The sequence below is a fragment of the Phyllobates terribilis genome, unplaced genomic scaffold (genome assembly GCF_046119375.1).
Source record: "Phyllobates terribilis strain yellow unplaced genomic scaffold, ASM4611937v1 Scaffold_11__3_contigs__length_659146591, whole genome shotgun sequence".
NCBI lineage: Eukaryota > Metazoa > Chordata > Amphibia > Anura > Dendrobatidae > Phyllobates > Phyllobates terribilis.
The window spans coordinates 539,837,734-539,858,493 of record NW_027362771.1 but is presented as its reverse complement, the minus strand read 5'-3'; the positions used below and the strand labels follow the sequence as shown (position 1 = coordinate 539,858,493).

General features: G+C 48.8%; 1 protein-coding gene across 1 annotated transcript in view; it reads right to left on the bottom strand.

Annotated features, from left to right (window-relative positions):
- Window positions 1-2,278: 2,278 nt before the first annotated feature.
- TGFBR3L (transforming growth factor beta receptor 3 like) overlaps window positions 2,279-20,760 on the bottom strand; it is a 41,039-nt gene continuing 22,557 nt past the window's right edge. Inside the window, exons 6-9 of the mRNA XM_073650894.1 lie at window positions 18,041-18,179; window positions 17,937-17,969; window positions 2,516-2,617; window positions 2,279-2,433 (exon numbers count right to left, since the gene is read on the bottom strand). Of these exons, the coding sequence (XP_073506995.1) occupies window positions 2,402-2,433; window positions 2,516-2,617; window positions 17,937-17,969; window positions 18,041-18,179 (306 nt within the window). The 3' untranslated portion in view covers window positions 2,279-2,401. The remainder of the gene's footprint in view (window positions 2,434-2,515; window positions 2,618-17,936; window positions 17,970-18,040; window positions 18,180-20,760) is intronic.

The window sequence follows — 20,760 nt, the reverse complement described above, 5'->3', positions numbered from 1 at the left end:
TTTATGTCTCATGTTACGAGTGCCAAATGCATAAGGGGCGACAGCGGTGCGATAAAGGCTGGTGGTTCTCTGTCTGTGTTCTGGAAGTATGCCGGCATCGGACTTGTGTGAGTGCAAGTGTGAGAATAGAGTGATGCTCTGCAGGAAAATGAGGCATTATGTGACTAGAGTGCAGGAAAATGCTCTGCAGGAAAATAAGGCTTTTGGGTGACTAGAGTGATGCTCTGCATCACCTTTAGGCATTATGCGAATAGAGTGATGCTCTGCAGGAACACAAGACATTGTACAAGTAGTGTGATGCTATGAAGCATTGTGCTGCTAAAGTGATGCTCTGCAGGGAACGTGAGACATTGTGGAAGAGATGCACTGCTCTGCTGGCGTGTGAGGCATTGTGAGTTACACTCCATGGATTTCCTTTGGTTCTTTGCTGTACACAAGAATGAAGTGTGATCTTCAGCCATAAGAAGAGTTGTATGGAGGGGGTGACTAGTATTAGGATGACCTTCTGCTGCCATATATTGGTTGGTTGGTGAGACGCAATGGTCTGCAGACAGTGATTTAACACTTTGCACCTTTTTAGTTTTGCTTTGTATTACTGAACGGATTCCCAGAGTCCTCTGTGGTTCTGTCGACTTCTACCTGTCGTGTTATAATAGTGCCATACACCGCACCCATTCTGCACTTTTCCCCCTGGTTAATATGACCCGTGCGGCTGGAGGATCCAGTCTCGGTGGGGGATCATTGTAGTGACCCCTGGGGGCCACAGCTTCACTGTATTCAATAAATACATTTACATTGATACTAATAAACTCTGTTTTCTTCTCTATATGCTGCTCACTGCCAGGGATACATTAACCTGCATGGGGCAGAACCAGCTGTATGACCGAGCCTGGGATGGGTCAGGCCCTGAGCTACCTCATACTCCACTTTGATGAGGTCATAGTTACCCGTACCCGCTCCACCAAGTCTACAAGTGTTACACTGTGAGCATACTACACTAGAGAAGTAGGCACTTCATGGGTCTCCGTATGGTGCCCTCACTTGCCACCATATTACTTTCAAGGACAAAGCCTCCATAGCGGACCCTCACTGACAACCTGTTTGTCTGTAAAGAGTGGGAAAAAATTAGATAGAGTTCCTGTCACACATGACTTATGACTACAGCAACAGATAGTCCATATGTCAAAACAATAAGGTTGTGACTACACAGCAACTTTGACCTCGACACAGTTCATGTGGCCAAAAATCACCCAATGCCGCTGCGACATCACACAGTAATGCAGGTAAATGGGATTGGACTGCGACCGACACGGTAACATCGCAACTAGCAAGTTGTAAGAAATCAAAATCCGTTTGATTTTTTTCGACTTGCTTGTCACCGCGATACCTTGTGAGCAGCAATGAGACCCCATTCTCCTGCCTTAAAGGGGTTTTCCCATGAACAAAGTACATTTTAATCAATAGATCTTGGAATAATAATAATTTACACAATTGGATGTATTTTAAGAAACATCCCTGTGCTGAGATAATCTTATAAATGTGCCCCTGCTGTGTAATGGCTGTGTCTGACTGTACAGAAAAAGGGCGAGCACATACCGCTGCAAAAGAGTATACAGACAAGACAGTTGGGGATCACTGCTGCTGTTTTGTGTGAGGTAAAACATTTTCCTGCTTGTTTAAAAGCAATGTTTTACCTCACAGAAAAAATGTTTTACCTCACAAAAAAATAGCTGCTGTCCTGACTGTATACCCTTTTTTCCCCTGCCCAGTAGGTATGGTCAGACACAGCCATTACACAGTACACAGCAGGGACACATTTATAAGATTATCTCAGCACAGGAACATTTTATTTAAACACATCCAATTGTGGAAGTTATTATAATTCCATTATCTATTAATTAAAATGTACTTTGTTCATGGGACAACCCCTTTAAGCTGCCAATGTATCAGCAGCATAGTGATGTTAGAGTAATAAATTCTGATGATCAGGTGTAGATTTGTGCTGTAATTTCTGCCAATTATCTAGCGATCTGATGACTCTGTGTGCTGCTGCGAGTAAGTAATGGCGCTGTTTTCATTCTGAGCTTCAACGTCTCGAGATAACTAGAAGGATCTTGTGGTTTTAGCTCTGTTTGCCGCCAAAGATTATTGCAAAGTGCCCGGGGCATTCTGGACATGTGGGTCAGTGAAGCCATTAGCAGTCTCCCCCCTTTTTGTATTTCATTTTTTTTAATTACTTTAAATTTTGGATTTTTTTAAATAAAACAAAACACGAAGGTTCATGTTCTCTGAAATAGATGATCTGCTTTATTCTATAGCTACAAGGGAAGGAGCATTGCAGTATTATTACAGAGAGCCAAATCCGATCATTGCTAGAAGTCCTACAGAAATCCTGATGTCCTCACGAGGTCTGAGTCACCTGAGTGATGGGAGCTGCAGAGAAGACACAAGATGGTCAGACATGAAAGCACCTGGATGGATATATACAGAAGGAAATTATAGTCACCTGTCCTACCATGAATACACCACAGTCCAGCTGTCAATATCACCCCAACAAAGAAGGAGCTGAGGGTGACGCCAACCGCTGCTGCTATTCCGACCCCATGTACCGCAGATTCTGTAAGAATATTGGCTCTCGATTAATTCAGATTATAGGATGAATGTGACACTCCTGCACCTAAAGGGGTTATCCAGGACTATATACATTTTTTTACTTTGGACCTAAGAACTAACAGGCAGGTAGTTAGCAACTTGGCCAGCTCAGAACAGATCTCTGCCACCACAGAGCAGTCACTGACCTCTCCTGCCAGCTTCAAGTGACAGTCAAATCGACAGACCATCAGCTTCTCTTCCGCTCTGCTCTGTTGATGAGGTGTGACTGCCGACGTCATGCTGTGTGTTACGCTCGCGCCCGGACTGACTGGCGTGAGCGTAATTAGTGATCCCACTGTACCATGAACCGAGGAGTGCCTGGAGGGGCGTAACTAAGTATCAACCCGATTCGACCAAGGTCGCACGACTGTTCAGTCGACTCCGTGAACCAAGGAGGAACCAAGCAGAGGGACCAGGTGCTACTCCAGGTCAGACCCCGGTCACAGCTGTTGGCCCACACTGAGGAATGCAGGAACAGGCAGGTTAGACTGGCATACAGACAGGTGGGTATTGGCAGGCACGGCTGGTATGCAGATAGGTGGATACTGGTAAGCACGGCTGGTATGCAGACAGGTGGGTACTGGCAAGCACGGCAGGTATGCACACAGGTGGGCACTGGCAAGCTCGGCTGGTATGCAGACAGGTGGGCACTGGCAAGCATGGCTGGTATGCACACAGGTGGATACTGGCAAGCACGGCTGGGGAGCAGACAGGGAGATACTGGCAAGCACAGCTGGGGAGCAGACAGGGAGGTACTAGCAGGTTGGAGCGCAGGCTGGATAGGGTCCAGTACAGACTAGGAGTCAGGAACAGAGCCGCAGATGCGGTAGACAAGCAGAGTAAAGCGAAACCGCCGGAGCGGAGGACAAGGTAGAGCAGAGCAGAACCGCCGGAGCAGTGGACAAGGCAGAGCAGAGAGGAACCGCCGGTGCGGTGAGCAAGCAGAGCGAAACCGCAGGTGCGGTGGACAAGGCAGAGCAGAGCAAAACCACCTGAGCGGTGAACTAGGCAGAGCGGAGAGGAACCGCTAGTGCGGTGAGCAAGACAGAGCAGAGGGAAACCGCTGACATGGTGAGCAAGCGGAGCGGAGCAAAACCGCAGGTGCGGTGGACAAGGCAGAGCAGAGAGGAACCGCCGGAGCAGTGGGCAAGACAGCAGAGGGAAACTGCTGACGCGGTGAGCAAGCAGAGCGGAGCGAAACCGCAGGTGCGGTGGACAAGGCAAAGCAGAACAGGGCTGAAGGTGCAGGCTGAGAGGACAGGGCTCTATTCACATGGAACAGACTGGAAAATGCAGGAAGATGGCTAGAACACAGGAGGTAGATACAGAGGAAGGGAAAAGGGACAAGCAGAACCAGATACACACAAGGTACTTACTATGAAGTAGTGAGTGGACACAAAACTCACAAACAGAAGTACAGAGACAACGAGTTGGAGTTAGGTGCAGTTTCAGATACTGCAGGAAAAGGGAAGGTACGGACATACAGACAAACAGGTAACAGGCTAGGATACGGTTCAGACAGGAACTGCTGCTGCAACGAGATGCAAGAACGAGCCAGGGTATACTGCCCCCAGAGTGGCGGAAACAGACTAGAAGTCAGAGATAACAGGTCTGGGTATGCAGCCCCCCAGAGTGGCGGAAACAGACTAGAAGTCAGGGATAACAGGCCTGGGTATGCAGCCCCCAGGGTGGCAGAAACAGACAAGATATAGGACAGGACCTGTCAATTCAGTTGCAAAGACAAACTGAGTGAAGGTGTTGCTCAGGCCCCTCCTTCTGGGTGGAGGGGGTTTAAATATCCAGTGACTCACAGCAATAGGCTGGGGACGCATTAGGAGTGCGCCCACAGCAGTTATAAGAATCAGGAAGCAACCGGGCCGCCGCCCTAAGTAATCAAGCAAGAGAAATGCACACAGCATGAACTGGAGCAAGGTTTGCAGGCTGGACTGACAGGTAAGATTGCGTTCTTGCATAGTGGGAGGTGGTGCACTATGCAAGTGTGACGCTCGCAGCCCTGCCCTGAGAGATGGGGGTACTCGGAGCCGGGTCAGATGTTTGGTGGGTTGTAGCCGTGGCCTGGACCCGTTCCGTGCCCAGGGCCGTCACATTAAAAAGGGTGTAATGGGCTTTCAGAGTTGGTGTTAATCGAGTGGTTGTATTTGACTACGCCACCTGTGGTGTCTGGGGATTCCCCACCAGCGCTGCGTTCAGTCCTCTGAGGCGGGATGTAGTGGCAGCCGGAGATGATACTACTCCCCACAGGCGGAGAAGGGCCTCAGGGCAGAGAGAACATTCTACTGCTTTGAGCAGGGGGTTGGACCAGATGACCCAGGAGGTCCCTTCCAACTCTACCATTCTATGATTCTATGATTCTAGGATTCTACTCACGGTAGAATGCACAGCTGCAAGGCTTTTCCCTGCTCCTCACGGCGCGCTGCAGCCACCAGGATCGGGGGTCCGACAACCTCCGAGTAGTTCAGGTGCTTTGGTCAGGACCCCGCACCAGAGTGTTTCTAGACTTTCCCCACTAGGTCCTCTCCTGTCCGTATGTGGTGCGTGGACTAAGGCCAGGTCTCCCTCTGGACTATGCACAGAACAAGGGTACGGGTGGCGACTCCGCTCCTTCCGTTACCCGGTGGGATCCACTGAGCCTCCGGGCTTCTCCGACTAAGACGTTAAGTGACAGAGTCAGATATCGGGGGCCGGTACCCCTCTTGCAGAAGGAATCCCCCTGACTAGGCCAGAATAGTGAGGACAGGTGGCGTATGCCGCTCCATCTGCATCCCCCTGGGATCCTTTTGCCTGTGGAGCTTTACTCCTCCGCTCCCCTCCAGGCCTTCTTGGGTAGGGACCTTGACCGGGTAGAGACAGCGGTTAACTCTAGCCCGCTCCTCGACTCAAGGCCAGAGTACGAGGACCGTGTCCCCATCAACTGCAGGTTCACACAGAAAGCTACGTTCAGTGATGAAGATCACAATCAAAAGACCATGAGCCCAAGATGGCTGGTTATTAAATATGAATTTTTGTTGTGCAACCTCTAAGTGTGTCCTCCACCCTCACCCACTACTAGGTTCCCCTATCTTTTGGTTCCTCCATCTCCACTTATCCCGGCTGGGGCAGCACCCTGGTGCATATAAGCCCCCCTTAGGTGGGAGAGGTGTAGTGTTGGATGCAGACAGCTGCACCATCCTTACCTCGAAGGAGAGATACCACATCTCATTAAAGAGATGCAGTACCCCTGTGGCGACCGAACCCCCATCGGCGCCACACAAGCACTCCGCCAGGGATGTTACAGTACACCCCCTTCACGCCCCCTCTTCTTCAAGCCTGCAAGGGTCTTCTGCAGAGAATTTGGAGACCAATCCTTCTCTTCAAGAGGATCACCTCTTCTGTCCATTAGAGGAAAGGAAACTGATCTCATCATCTTGGTGACTAGGATGCTTCCTCCTATCAAGCCATCCTCAGCAACAGATGAAGTGGGTGAAGTACCAGGAACAGCACACAGGAAAGTCTCTCTCCATTTGTTATCAGGTAGCACCCTGGTGGATTCAGGAGACAACTGGAGGTCCTCCGCCTGGTTGGAGGGGTGCAGAGACTCGGGGGTAACCACCGCCTTGACGTACACTTTGCCAAGCTTACTGGATGAAGTGGGCGGCGTACCGGGTGTAGGAAAGTCTCTCTCCGTTTATCAGGTAGCACCCCGGGAAATTCAGGAGACAACTGGAGGTCCTCCGCCTGGTTGGAGGGGTGCAGAGACTCGGGGGTAATCACTGCTTTGAAGTACATTTTGCCAAGCTTACTGGAAGAAGTGGGCGGCGTACCAGGTACCGGGTGTAGGAAAGTCTCTCTCCGTTTAACAGGTAGCACCCCGGGGAATTCAGGAGATATCTGGAGGTCCTCCGCCTGGTTGGAGGGGTGCAGAGACTCGGGGGTAATCACTGCTTCGATGTACACTTTGCCAAACTTACTGGATGAAGTGGGCGAAGTACCAGGTACAGGGTGTAGGAAAGTCTCTCTCCCTTTATCAGGTAGCACCCCGGAGGATTCAGGAGACAACTGGAGGTCCTCCGCCTGGTTGGAGGGGTGCAGAGACTCGGGGGTAAACACCGCCTTGATGGACGTAGGACCAGATTTATTAGAGACGGAGGGTCCTTGCTTTAGGACCATCTTCAGACTGGTTTCAGAGATGACTTGTCTGTAAGGCGGGATGGTACCTGAAGCCAGATCATTGGTACAATCGGCGAGACTGTGTGGGGACATCGCCTCTGCTTCTCTTCCTTCTTCGGAGACTTCAGCGCACAGCGAGTCAGCGGCTAGCAGATCTGGTGAAGAAGAAGAAACTGCTGACTGTCCTGAAGATGTGGGGACTGGACACCCCTTGTACCTTAGCAGTCCCCCAGGATACACCATGCAGGATCTCCAGACCTGAGCGGGCACTAGATCTCTCGGCTCTGGACGACCTGTGGGTAAGCCAGTCAGCACCTGGAATGTGAACTTCATGTGTAATGCTCCAATCTGGAGCTTAATTTGTACAGACATATTTTGACTGTTTCTGAGTAGGACTCATCCTTCTGCTGACAATGCCCAAACCGGCTTCTGGAGTTGTCGGACGGGAATCAGACACCGACTCTTCAAGGCTTTAAGCCCGAAACTTCCGGTTAATCCGAGGCCTTCACTTGCCACGGAGACAGTCATGGTCATCTGTGGAGAGGAAACACTAACGCCAAGGGCAGCCTCTCCTACAGGCCTAATGTCTTGGGATTCTCCAACCTTCGCTGGACAAAGACCGTCAGGAGGTCCCAAACCACCGCAGCGGGACCGCAATCCGATTTTGTGACTGAGTTCTGGCTTCTGCTTTGCCTAACGAACATAGTCATCCTTCATGGATTCTGTGCGAAAAGCTGCCTCTACAGGCTGGGGAACAGGAGGTCTTTGGGAGGACAGAACCTGGCGTGACGGTTTACCTCTACGCCTTGCACGTTTGGACTGCCTCTTGAGGTTGGGAAGAGAAGTATTCTGTGGAGCATAGTCATCCTGTGTGGATTGTGGGTGGGCAGCAGTCTCTTCGGGCTGGAGGACTGGTAGGCTACCTACACATATTACCCATCGGGGCTGCTCTGGGATATTGGGAAGGGAAGCTTTAGCAGAGGCTTCAGGATTAGGGTCATCGAAGACCATTAGAAAGGCCACCAGGAAGGCCTGCAGGTCAAAGATGATAGGATCCCATGCTTGCCATAGGGGGGTGATCCATTTCAAGGCGTCACCCGCTAGGTAGGACATCATAAATGCCACTTTAACCCGATCGGTAGGAAAATAGTGAGCATAGAACTTGAAATGCAGCATGCATTGCTCCACAAATGCACGGCTTCGTTTTGGATCCCCATAGTACCGTGGTGGATCCGCAGGAACGAGTGCTGATAGATCCATTTGGGCTGGTGCGTTAATCGCCTGGGCCATAGCTTGAGAAAAAAAAATTTCTTGGTGCACGTATTCGCCAGACAAGGATTCAAAATGTCTCTGAGAGCGAAAGGCCGTGGGGCTCAACGGGAACCATGACCTGAGCAAACTGTTATGCTCGTGCCCGGACTGACTGGCATGAGCGTGATTAGTGATCCCACTGTACCATGAGCCGAGGAGTGCCTGGAGGGGCATAACTAAGTATCAACCCGATCTGACCAAGGTCGCACGGCGGCTCAGTTGACTCCGTGAACGAAGGAGGAACCGAGCAGAGGGACCAGGTGCTACTCCAGGTTAGACCCCCGTCACAGCTGTTGGCCCACACCGGGGAATGCAGGAACAGGCAGGTTAGACTGGCATACAGACAGGTGGGTATTGGCAGGCACGGCTGGTATGCAGACAGGTTGATACTGGTAAGCACGGCTGGTATGCAGACAGGTGGGTACTGGCAAGCACGGCTGGTATGCACACAGGTGGGCACTGGCAAGCTTGGCTGGTATGCAGATAGGTGGGCACTGGCAAGCTCGGCTGGTATGCAGACAGGTGGGCACTGGCAAGCGCGGCTGGTATGCAGACAGGTGGGTACTGGCAAGCACGGCTGGAGTGCAGACAGGGAGATACTGGCAAGCACGGCTGGGGAGCAGACAGGGAGGTACTAGCAGGTTGGAGCGCAGGCTAGATAGGGTCCAGTACAGACTAGGAGACAGGAACAGAGCCGCGGATGCGGTAGACAAGCAGAGTAAAGCAAAACCGCCGGAGTGGAGGACAAGGCAGAGCAGAGCGAAACCGCCGGAGCGGTGAACAAGGCAGAGTCGAGAGGAACCGCTAGTGTGGTGAGCAAGACAGAGCAGAGGGAAACCGCTGACGCGGTGAGCAAGCGGAGCGGAGCGAAACCGCAGGTGTGGTGGACAAGGCAGAGCAGAGAGGAACCGCCGGAGCGGTGGGCAAGACAGAGCAGAGGGAAACCGCTGACGCAGTGAGCAAGCAGAGTGGAGCAAAACCGCAGGTGCGGTGGACAAGGCAGAGCAGAGATGAACCGCCGGAGCGGTGGGCAAGACAGAGCAGAGGGAAACTGCTGACGCGGTGAGCAAGCAGAGCGGAGCGAAACCGCAGGTGCAGTGGACAAGGCAGAGCAGAACAGGGCTGAAGGTGCAGGCAGAGAGGACAGGGCTCTGTTCACATGGAACAGACTGGAAAATGCAGGAAGATGGCTAGAACACAGGAGGTAGATACGGAGGAAGGGAAAAGGGACAAGCAGAACCAGATACACACAAGGTACCTTCTATGAAGTAGCGAGTGGACACAAAACTCACAAACAGGTGTACAGAGACAACGAGTTGGAGTTAGGTGCAGGTTCAGATACTGCAGGAAAAGGGAAGGTACGGACATAGAGACAAACAGGTAACAGGCTAGGATACAGTTCAGACAGGAACTGCTGCTGCAGCGAGATGCAAGAACGAGCCTGGGTATACAGCCCCCAGAGTGGTGGAAACAGACTAGAAGTCAGAGATAACAGGTCTGGGTATGCAGCCCCCAGAGTGTCGGAAACAGACTAGAAGTCAGAGATAACTGGTCTGGGTATGCAGCCCCCAGAGTGGCGGAAACAGACTAGAAGTCAGTGATAACAGGCTTGGGTATGCAGCCCCCAGGGTGGCAGAAACAGACAAGATACAGGACAGGACCTTTCAATTCAGTTGCAAAGACAAACTGAGTGAAGGTGTTGCTCAGGCCCCTCCTTCTGGGTGGAGGGGGTTTAAATATCCAGTGACTCACAGCAATAGGCTGGGGACGCATTAGGAGTGCGCCCACAGCAGCTATAAGAATCAGGAAGTAACCGGGCCGCCGCCCAAAGCAATCAGACAAGAGACATGCACACAGCATGAACTGGAGCAAGGTTTGCAGGCTGGACTGACAGGTAAGATTGCTGTCTTGCATAGTGGGAGGTGGTGCACTATGCAAGCATGCCGCCAGGGATGTTACACTGTGTAAGGCGGCGGTGTTCCCACCGTGCAGTAACTGAGGCAGTGACCCAAGCAAGTCCAACATAAACCGCTTTTATTTAGCAACTCACGGGTAAACAGAAAGTCCTCCGGTTCGCAGCCGGGTTAACATAAGTCCATAAATAACGGTTGCCGTGGGCAACGGCCGCGCCAGGCCGCTTAGAGCCTGACGGGTGCAGAGCTTTCCCAGGCGTGGGTTCAGCTACACACAGGCCCGCCGAGCTTTTCTGCTATGCTCCTAGCAGGTCCCGACACTGAACAACACTAATCCTTAATGCAGCGTTATTAAAGGACCTGTGGCAAGAGCCACTGGAAAACCCGGGTTGGAGGGAGGAGGCCGCCCCACTGCCTTCCTGTAGCCTCCTCCAAGAAATGAAGGCCCTGCCGAGTTTTACTGATCTGCCTTAGCCAGATAGCCTGACCAGGTCCATGCTCACCTTCATTCCTGCATTGCAGCCTCAGGTGTGTCTGTGACTGCAATGCACTCCAATGGGTTTAATAGGTCTCTGTACACATTCTGGGGATATATAATGTCCCTCGTATACGATCCCAGTCACTGCCTCACATATCCTCCCCTCTGTTCAAACTTGTGGGGTTGAACATTTGTCACCATACAGCGTGCCCGGGACAGGGCATCCGTGTTTGCCTGCGACTTCTACAGAGAGACTGAAATTTTGCAGTGACAGAAACCGCCTGGTGACTCGCGCATTCCTCGATAACTCCTAACTGGAGCATTTGTTTTACCTCAGCCATGCCGGCTTGCCTCTGGGCTTCGGGTACCCAGTACGGTCTCATTCGTACCCTTACCCCAGGTTCGGTGACAATGTCATGTTAGAGAACCGCAGTCCTACCCGGTAGCTCTGAGAACACGTCGGTATTCCGCTGCACCAGCGAGTGAGCCTCCCGTCGCTGCTGTTTAGTGAGAGCATCACTTATCCTGACCTCTCCCCCGGACGCACCCCTGGCTGAGGGTACACGTACTACCACCCGATCGTCCTTGTTAAAAGACCTGACTCTGGCCCTTTTATTATATGTGCGCCTGCGTGCAGCCTGGGCATCTAACAGATGTTTTTTCACAATGGGCATGACCACCGCGATCCAGTCCTGCATACTAGCCACATGTTCAATTATACTCCTATGTGGAGTCGGCTCTTGTCACCACGTCTCTTTGGCTACGTCCAACAGACCCCTAGAGTGTCTGCCGTACAATAACTCAGGGAGAGAATCCTGTGGAAGCCTGGGGTACCTCACGGACGGCGAACATCAAATAGGGTAATAACATGTCCCAATCTCTTCCGTCCTTAGAAACCACCTTTTTTAACATGAACTTGAGGGTTTTATTGAACCGTTCTACTAGCCCGTCTGTTTGAGGGTGGTACGTCGAGGTGCGCATTTTTAGCAGTTTGCACAGTTCTCTCGTCACCTTGGACATAAAAGGGGTCCCTTGATCCGTCAGCATCTCCTTAGGTAGTCCAAGGCGACAGAACATGGCAAACAGCTCCCATGCAATCAGTTTCGCCGAGGTGTGGCGTAGCGGTATAGCCTCCGGGTACCGGGTGGCACAGTCGACAACCACAAGTATATGTTGGTGGCCACGAGCGGATTTTACAATGGGCCCTACCAAGTCTATTGCAATCCGTTCAAAAGGTACCTCTATCACTGGCGGAGGTACCAATGAGCTACGGAAGCTTGCGGTGGGTGTGGTCAGCTGAAACTCGGGGCAGGATTCGCAGTACTTTTGAACCTCCTCGTAAATCCTCGGCCAAAATAACCGCTGCAATATACGCTCTTGCGTATTTTTAACCCCTAAGTGTCCACCCAGCAGGTGTGTGTGTGCCATCTCCAGAACCGCCCGACGGTAAGACTGAGGTACCACTAACTGCTCCACGACCTCGTCCTTGATTTTGTCCACCCTATAGAGCAACTCACCATTGACCATCATGCGTGGAATCACAGCATCTACACCGCGCTGTTGAGCTACACCATTTACTTCTAACACCCTTTTCCGTGCCCGAGTCAGGGTGGGATCCTGTAGCTGAGCTGTCCCAAATGTGCCCCGGAACACCTCCAGCTCAGGGATCAATGGGGTCTCCTCGACCTCTCCTGCCAGCACCTCTAGCGGAAACCTATGAGGGTTACACTCTGTCCCTCGGTTGGACACCCCTACGGCAGGTACCCCTGACTCGGGTTCTTCGGAACAGCGCCCGTAATAAATTTTACCGGGGAAGAGTGGTTTTTGTTTTTCCACAGAGTCCAGAACAGGGGCAAGTCTCTTCCCAACACAGTCCCATAGGGAATAGTTTTTACCACCCCCACCACATGTTTCATGTCCCCACATAGCGTGGACAACAATACCTCCGCGGTTGGGTATTCTTGGAGGTCTGCATGGATACACACAACCTCGACGGTCCATCCTCTGGGGTTGTCTCCTGCCACCACTTCCGCCCACTGGCCAGCTGGTAGGTTTTCCCGCTCTGCTGTGCGTTCGTAGATGGTCAGGAAGGCTTCCACGTCGTCCTCCGGTCCCATCTTCCTCAACACTGAGCGAACCTTGTCCCGGGCCTCTCGATGTTCCGGAATCGGTGCTGTGGCTGTTTCCCGCAGGGCAGCAATGTGTTGCAGCAACAGTTCATTTGTTTTTTGCTGCTGCTGCTGGTACAGTAGCTGCTGCTGATTGTGCAGCTGTTCCCGCTCCTGCTGCTGCCACTGAGACTGCAGCTGCTGCTGATTGTGCTGCTGTTCCCAATCCTGCTGTTGCCGTTGGAGACTCTGGTGCTGCTCCTGCAGTTGCCGCTGGGACTGCAGCTGCTGCTGCTGGGTGAGTACCAGCTGCTTTAACAGCTCCTCCATTTTGTCCACAGGGTGGGGCTGAAAGGTGGCAGGCCGGATTGTGGTCATGCAGCGGCCGGTGGGGTATGCCTCAGTCACACTGCCCGCATTCTCCAACAAGCTGTAAGTCCAACATAAGCAGCTTTTATTCAGCAACTTACGGGTAAACAGAAAGTCCTCCGGTTCGCAGCATGGGTTAATATAAGTCCATAAATAAGGGTTGCTGTGGCCAACGGCCGCGCTGGGCCGCTTTGAGCCTGACGGGTATAGAGCCTTCCCAGGCGTAGGTTCAGCTACACGCAGGCCAGCAGAGCTTTCCTTCTGTGCTCCTAGCAGGTCCCAACACTGAACAACACTAATCCTTAATGCAAGGTTTTTAAAGGACCTGTGGCAAGAGCCACTGGAAAACCCGGGTTGGAGGGAGGATTCCGCCCCACTGCCTTCCTGAAGCCTCCTCCAAGAAATAAAGGCCCTGCCGGGTTTTACTAATCTGCCTTAGCCAGATAGCCTGACCAGGTCCATGCTCACCTTCATTCCTGCATTGCAGCGGCAGCTGTGTCTGTAACTGCAACGCACTCCAATGGATTTAATAGGTCTCTGTACACATTCTGGGGATATATAATGTCCCTCGTATACGATCCCAGTCACTGCCTCACAGCTGATTGATAGCTGGCTCCCTGCCTTCTAACTGCGGGAAGCAAGCTGTCAAACAGCATGACATCAGCTGTCACGTTCCATCAACAGCTGCTCTGTTAACGTGGACAAAACCCAAGACAGAAACAAAATATACCCTCCTGTAAGTAAAAGCAATAATGCATATAAATAAATAGGGTACTTAGTAAACACCGTTTTTGATCAAAAAAAGCGTAAAACCCATCACACCAGCGTCAAGGTGTAGCCAAATCGGGGTGGTCCTAACCTCTAGTATTAAAACCTTAGTGCAGGTAACAGTGTGGCCTCCCTTTGAGCTGGGCATTATGTTTATATAGCTTCCATTGCTAGGCCTTTATTCACACAGGCGTCACTATGACGCATGGTGAGGTTTTAATACTAGATGTTAGGACCATCCCGATTTGGGTACATGTTACACGCACACCGCTAGGTTCAGCTAGGGCGAGATGGGTTTCATGAATTCTTTGGAATCCTGGGGGAACCGTTACGCAGGGCGACCATAGGCTGCAGCTTCTCTCAGGCACACTATAGATTCAATTGCTGACCAGACACATCTGACAGGAGTCTTTTTCAATAGTTTAACAGTGGAATTTAATCTGAAGCACGGCCAGTGCAATTCAGGGATATTACAGCAACAATCTTCATTACAGTACAGTCTGAGTTTCTTGAGCAACCGGCTCCAGTAACATTACAGTAGTTTCTTCACAAGACTCAGTATTACAGTCTCTTCAGTAGCATAATTCAGAATAGATTATATCTCTTAGCAGCACACTTCTATGCATGCACAACAGTCTTTTCCTTCACAAGGACACATTAGTACACAGCATTCTTGATCCTGCATGGAGATGGAGGGGGGAGGGTTTGATGAGGGAGATGATCCCTGTGACACAATTCCTTCCAGTCCTTATCTTCCTGCCCGATAATGCTCTGCATTGTTAGTTCAGGGAGTTTCTCCTGATCTGAATCCTGTTCAGTTGCCTTCTGTCAGATCCAGATAACACAACACCTCTCTCTTCGGCTTCAGCCAGACTACAATAACAGGTTCCCCACAATCCCCCTGGGGCTCTGCTAAAACACTCCCTGTCTCCTGTGACTGTGATAGCCCCTCTAGTTGCTGGATGATTCTGAAGCGCAGCACTTCCTGTCTCTTGTGCTATCAAAAACTATGCTTACTAAGTACCCTATGTTATTAATATGTACTATTGCGTTTACTTACTTACAGTGGGGTATGTGTTCATTTTGTTTCGGTCTTGGGTTTTGTCTGTTTAATGGCCAGTGTGAACATGCTTCTATTTTGCATTCATACCAACTTATACTCCAGTTCATTTTTTTCGGCTCTGTTGACGTGGAGCAGCTGAATCGCCGGCAGGAAAAGTCAGTGTCTGCTCTGAGTTGGAACCGGGTAGAAAAGGCAGGTAATAATTAACTGCCTGTATGTTTTTTGGCTCATAGTAAAAAAAATTAATTTAGTCCTGGATTAATTTTATGAACTCTTTCAGACGTCTGTTTTTCACATATATGGTTTTGACAGGTCCACAAACACATAAAAAATATCTGTTTTTGGGCTACGGTCAGACAGCAGTATATTCTTTCGTCCAAGAGAAGCAGGCCGATTATGCAAATGACACTCGGCTCAAACTCTGTCAGAATTTGATCAGTGTCAGCACAGCGTGATCTGATTCTCTCGGATGAGAGACACGTAGCACAGGGGCTAAGAAGCTGGAGAACAAAATTTCCCCATTGTGGGAGTCCGCGGAAATCGAACCACAGTCAGATGTCATCCGAGTGCAGTCGGATTTCTACGTACCCATAGAACAGAATGGGCAAGTCTTGTCCGATTTACGCTGCAAATCAGATTTTTTTTTTATCTCACGCCGAATCAGTATGAGAAAAAAACATTGATCGGCACTGCCCCCTAGTATAACATTGGTCTGAGTCCCATCCGCTAAAACATCGGATAGCACTTGTCCAATTAATACGGTGGTGTGAGCGAGCTCTTAATCAGATTTGCTGACCAAATGGCCCATGCAAGTGAAACGGATAGCACTCATGCCATTCATGTGTACTCCAATACTATCCTTTTTTTAACTGTTCATTGGGTAAAAGAAATCTAGAATGTGTTTTGGTTTTCTTTGCATACAAGAAAAACAGATGTCACGCTGCTAGTAAGAACGGATGCAAAGGCCAAAAATGAATGAAAATCAGATTCAGTGAGCTGCTGAAAATGTTAACTTTTTTATCATACTCAAAAATACTACCATGTAAATGTGTAAATGAAGCCATAATGTGAAGTGGGTTTTAAGAGAACACTCCAGGCAAAATATAATATGCTGGGTAGTGTTTGACGAGTGAGATTCCTGTGTCTTCGCCAGGTCTGCTTTAGACAGTAAGAGTAAATCGGTAGACTTAGGGACAGACTTTCTGCCACCACTAGAGGGAGCTCACTGCATACAATTTTTTTTTTTAGCTCAAGATTTTTCCAACAGCAGGTTATGGCACATCTCAAAGATATGTCTTCGAGGGAAGATGTCAGAAACTTTATCACCCCTTTCCAGAATTATTGTAGCCATTTAAAATAAAAGCCAGTTGATCCATTTATGACCTCAAAGTGCTATTCCAGCAGCAAAAAGAAAATCGCAAATTGTGTCTGGAAGTGCATTGGGGTGTGACGGTGCACTTACAGCTTCTCAGCCTCACACTATTTCCTACCTAGCTGCTCCCTCCCTTTGTTGATTGATAGGTAGTTTGCACTGGTACACAACCAACGACCTGTCAATCAACAAGGGGAGGGTTCTGCTAGGTAAGAAATACAGTGTGAGGCCGAGAAGCTGTAAGTGCATCCACACGCCCCAATGCACCTTCAGACACAACTTCAATACACAATTTTTGACACAGCACTTTTGGGTTATAAAGGGATGAAATGACTTATCTTATTAAGGGCTATACAGTCATATAAATGATTTGGGGGAGGTGATACGTTTTTAACAGGTTCCCTTTAAAGGGAATTTGTCTGCAGGTTTTTGCTATAATCTGAGAGCAGCATGATGTAGGGGCTGCGACCCTGATTCCAGTGATTTATCACTTACTGGGCTGCGTTTTGCTGTTTTAATATAATCAGTGCTTTATCGGCAGGATATTATCACTACAGGACTAGTTGTCTCGTGCCTCCTGGTCCAACCACACCCCCAGCACTGATTGGCAGCTTTCTGTCAATATACAGTGTACACAGAAAGCAGCCAATCAGTGGTGTGGGCGGGGTTATACAGGGCTCAGCATTCCGAGCTCTGCTGGTTCTGCAGCAGAGAAAACTGTGATTCTATCACAACTGCGGCAGCCATTAAACTAAGTGATACATCGCTGTAATCGGTGTCTCTGTCCCTACATCATGCTGCTGTCATATTACATAGCAAAAACCTGCTGACATATTCACTTTAAGCCCTTGGAAACGCGCGATAACAAAAAATCAAATACATACATCAAAACTATACAAAAAAACAGCCCTCATATGGCTCCATCAATGGAAAAATAAAAGTTATGCATTTTAGAATATCAAGACATAAATTTCTATTTCTAGTATTTTTGATTTTAATGCATCAAAAACTAAAAAAAAAAAATCTAAAAAATTGGTATTACTGGTAGGATAAGCAATGCATTTTTTTCTGACGCTTTTTATCAGCAAGCGTCCGCACCAAAATGCACAATAGCAATCTTCTCTGATTGTGTTTTTTCTGTTTATTCTTCTTTAATTGATGCCTTTTTTTCAGCTTTGATGAGCACTTTTTCATGCTTTTATTTTTAGTACAGAAACGTTTTGATCTTGCCCTTAAAAACACAGCTGCTTTATTTACATGCGGTTTCTCAGGCTCCCCATAGAAGCCTATAGAGAAAAACAATGCACCTTTCAAAAAAGTGGACCCCCCCCCACACCACCACCAAAAAAAATGGCTGTGGTGCAATAAACACATGAGGTTCAAGGAGTGTTTTGTTGTCCACAGATCCCCTGATCAAACTGGCCCTTGACCAACAAAACACTTGTTTTTCCCCCTATATAGACCAGTGGGTGTCAACAGGTGGCTCGTGGGCTCCAAAATGTGGCTCGTGGGCCCCTACATGTGGCTGCTCAGTTGGTGGCAGCTCTAAATACTTTTATGCACTAATAGCACCAAGGATATTGTCCTATATGTCAGAATATACGAGTCCCACCCTCAAACCACTAAGAAATACCCCAAACGCCTATATTTTTACACATTTGCTTTGCCCGTCTACCTTTTGTGGTCAGATTCATTCTCCGACCAAACTACGTCCGCTTTTGTTGTCTGTTCTTACCTTGATGTTCGGGAACGGGGACTTTCTTATGACCTAAAATAAAGACAAGAATTGAGTGTGCAGCATTTTCAGTTATGCTTTTATTATTGGGGGGCATTACTGACCTGTACTGGACAGGACCAGGGGACGGGTGGGAGCAGAAATGGTGACCAGCAGAGGTTGCGTCACTGTGCGTTGGAGCTCAGGCCTCAGGAACAAGGGGGCAGCACTAATGCGGCTGCAGAGGTCCTCAGTACTGTGACACTGAAAGTATGGAGAGAGGAATAAGAATGATGCAGAGATATATACAGTACAGGCCAAAAGTTTGGACACACCTTCTCATTTAAAGATTTTTCTGTATTTTCAGGACTATGAAAATTGTACATTCACACTGAAGGCATCAAAACTATGAATTAACACATGTGGAATTATATACTTAACAAAAAAGTGTGAAACAACTGAAAATATTTCTTATATTCTAGGTTCTTCAAAGTAGCCACCTTTTGCTTTGATGACCGCTTTGCACACTCTTGGCATTCTCTTGATGAGCTTCAAGAGGTAGTCACCGGAAATGGTTTTCACTTCACAGGTGTGCCCTGTCAGGTTTAATAAGTGGGATTTCTTGCCTTATAAATGGGGTTGGGACCATCAGTTGTGTTGTGCAGAAGTCAGGTGGATACACAGCTGATAGTCCTACTGAATAGACTGTTAGCTGCTTTTTTCTTGCCATAATACAAATTCTAAGTAAAGAAACACGAGTGGCCATCATTACTTTAAGAAATGAAGGTCAGTCAGTCCGAAAAATTTGGAAAACTTTGAAAGTGTCCCCAAGTGCAGTTGCAAAAACTATCAAGCGCTACAAAGAAACTGGCTCACATGAGGACCACCCCAGGAAAGGAAGACCAAGAGTCACCTCTGCTTCTGAGGATAAGTTTATCCTAGTCACCAGCCTCAGAAATCGCAAGTTAACAGCAGCTCAGATTAGAGACCAGGTCAATGCCACACAGAGTTCTAGCAGCAGACACATCTCTACAACAACTGTTAAGAGGAGACTTTGTGCAGCACGCCTTCATGGTAAAATAGCTGCTAGGAAACCACTACTAAGGACAGGCAACAAGCAGAAGAGACTTGTTTGGGCTAAAGAACACAAGGAATGGACATTAGACCAGTGGAAATCTGTGCTTTGGTCTGATGAGTCCAAATTTGAGATCCAACCACCGTGTCTTTGTGCGACGCAGAAAAGGTGAGCGGATGGACTCTACATGCCTGGTTCCCACCGTGAAGCATGGAGGAGGTGTGATGGTGTGGGGGTGCTTTGCTGGTGACACTGTTGGGGGTTTATTCAAAATTGAAGGCATACTGAAACAGCATGGCTACCACAGCATCTTGCAGCGGCATGCTATTCCATCCGGTTTGCGTTTAGTTGGACCATCATTTATTTTTCAACAGGACAATGACCCCAAACACACCTCCAGGCTGTGTAAGGGCTATTTGACCAAGCATGAGAGTGATGGAGTGCCACGCCAGATGACCTGCCTCCACAGTCACCAGACCTGAACTCAATCGAAATGGTTTGGGGTGAGCTGGACCGCAGAGTGAAGGCAAAAGGGCCAACAAGTGCTAAGCATCTCTGGGAGCTCCTTCAAGATTGTTGGAAGACCATTTCCGGTGACTACCTCTTGAAGCTCATCAAGAGAATGCCAAGAGTGTGCAAAGCAGTCATCAAAGCAAAAGGTGTCTACTTTGAAGAACCTAGAATATAAGACATATTTTCAGTTGTTTCACACTTTTTTGTTAAGTATATAATTCCACATGTGTTAATTCATAGTTTTGATGCCTTCAGTGTGAATGTACAATTTTCATAGTAATGAAAATACAGAAAAATCTTTAAATGAGGGGTGTCCAAACTTTTGGTCTGTACTATATATATATATATATATATATATATATATATATATATATATATATATATATACAGTACAGACCAAAAGTTTGGACACACCTTCTCATTTAAAGATTTTTCTGTATTTTCAGGACTATGAAAATTGTACATTCACACTGAAGGCATCAAAACTATGAAGTAACACATGTGGAATTATATACTTAACAAAAAAGTGTGAAACAACTGAAAATATGTCTTATATTCTAGGTTCTTCAAAGCAGCCACCTTTTGCTTTGATGACTGCTTTGCACACTCTTGGCATTCTCTCGATGAGCTTCAAGAGGCAGTCACTGGAAATGGTCTTCCAACAATCTTGAAGGAGTTCCCAGAGATGCTTAGCACTTGTTGGCCCTTTTACCTTCACTTTGCGGTCCAGCTCACCCCAAACCATCTCGATTGGGTTCAGGTCTGGTGACTATGGAGGCCAGGTCATCTGGCGTAGCACCTCGTCACTCTCCTTCTTGGTCAAATAGCCCTTACACAGCGTGGAGGTGTGTTTGGAGTCATTGTCCCATTGAAAAATAAATGATAGTCCAGCTAAACGCAAACAGGATGGAATAGCATGCCGCTGCAAGATGCTGTGGTAGCCATGCTGGTTCATTATGCCTTCAATTTTGAATAAATCCCCAACAATGTCACCAGCAAAGCTACCCCACACCATCACACCTCCTCCTCCATGCTTCACGGAGGGAACCAGGCATGTAGAGTCCATCCGTTCACCTTTTATGCGTCGCACAAAGACACGGTGGTTGGAACCAAAGATCTCAAATTTGGACTCATCAGACCAAAGCACAGATTTCCACTGGTCTCATGTCCATTCCTTGTATTCTTTAGCCCAAACAAGTCTCTTCTGCTTGTTGCCTGTCCTTAGCAGTGGTTTCCTAGCAGCTATTTTACCATGAA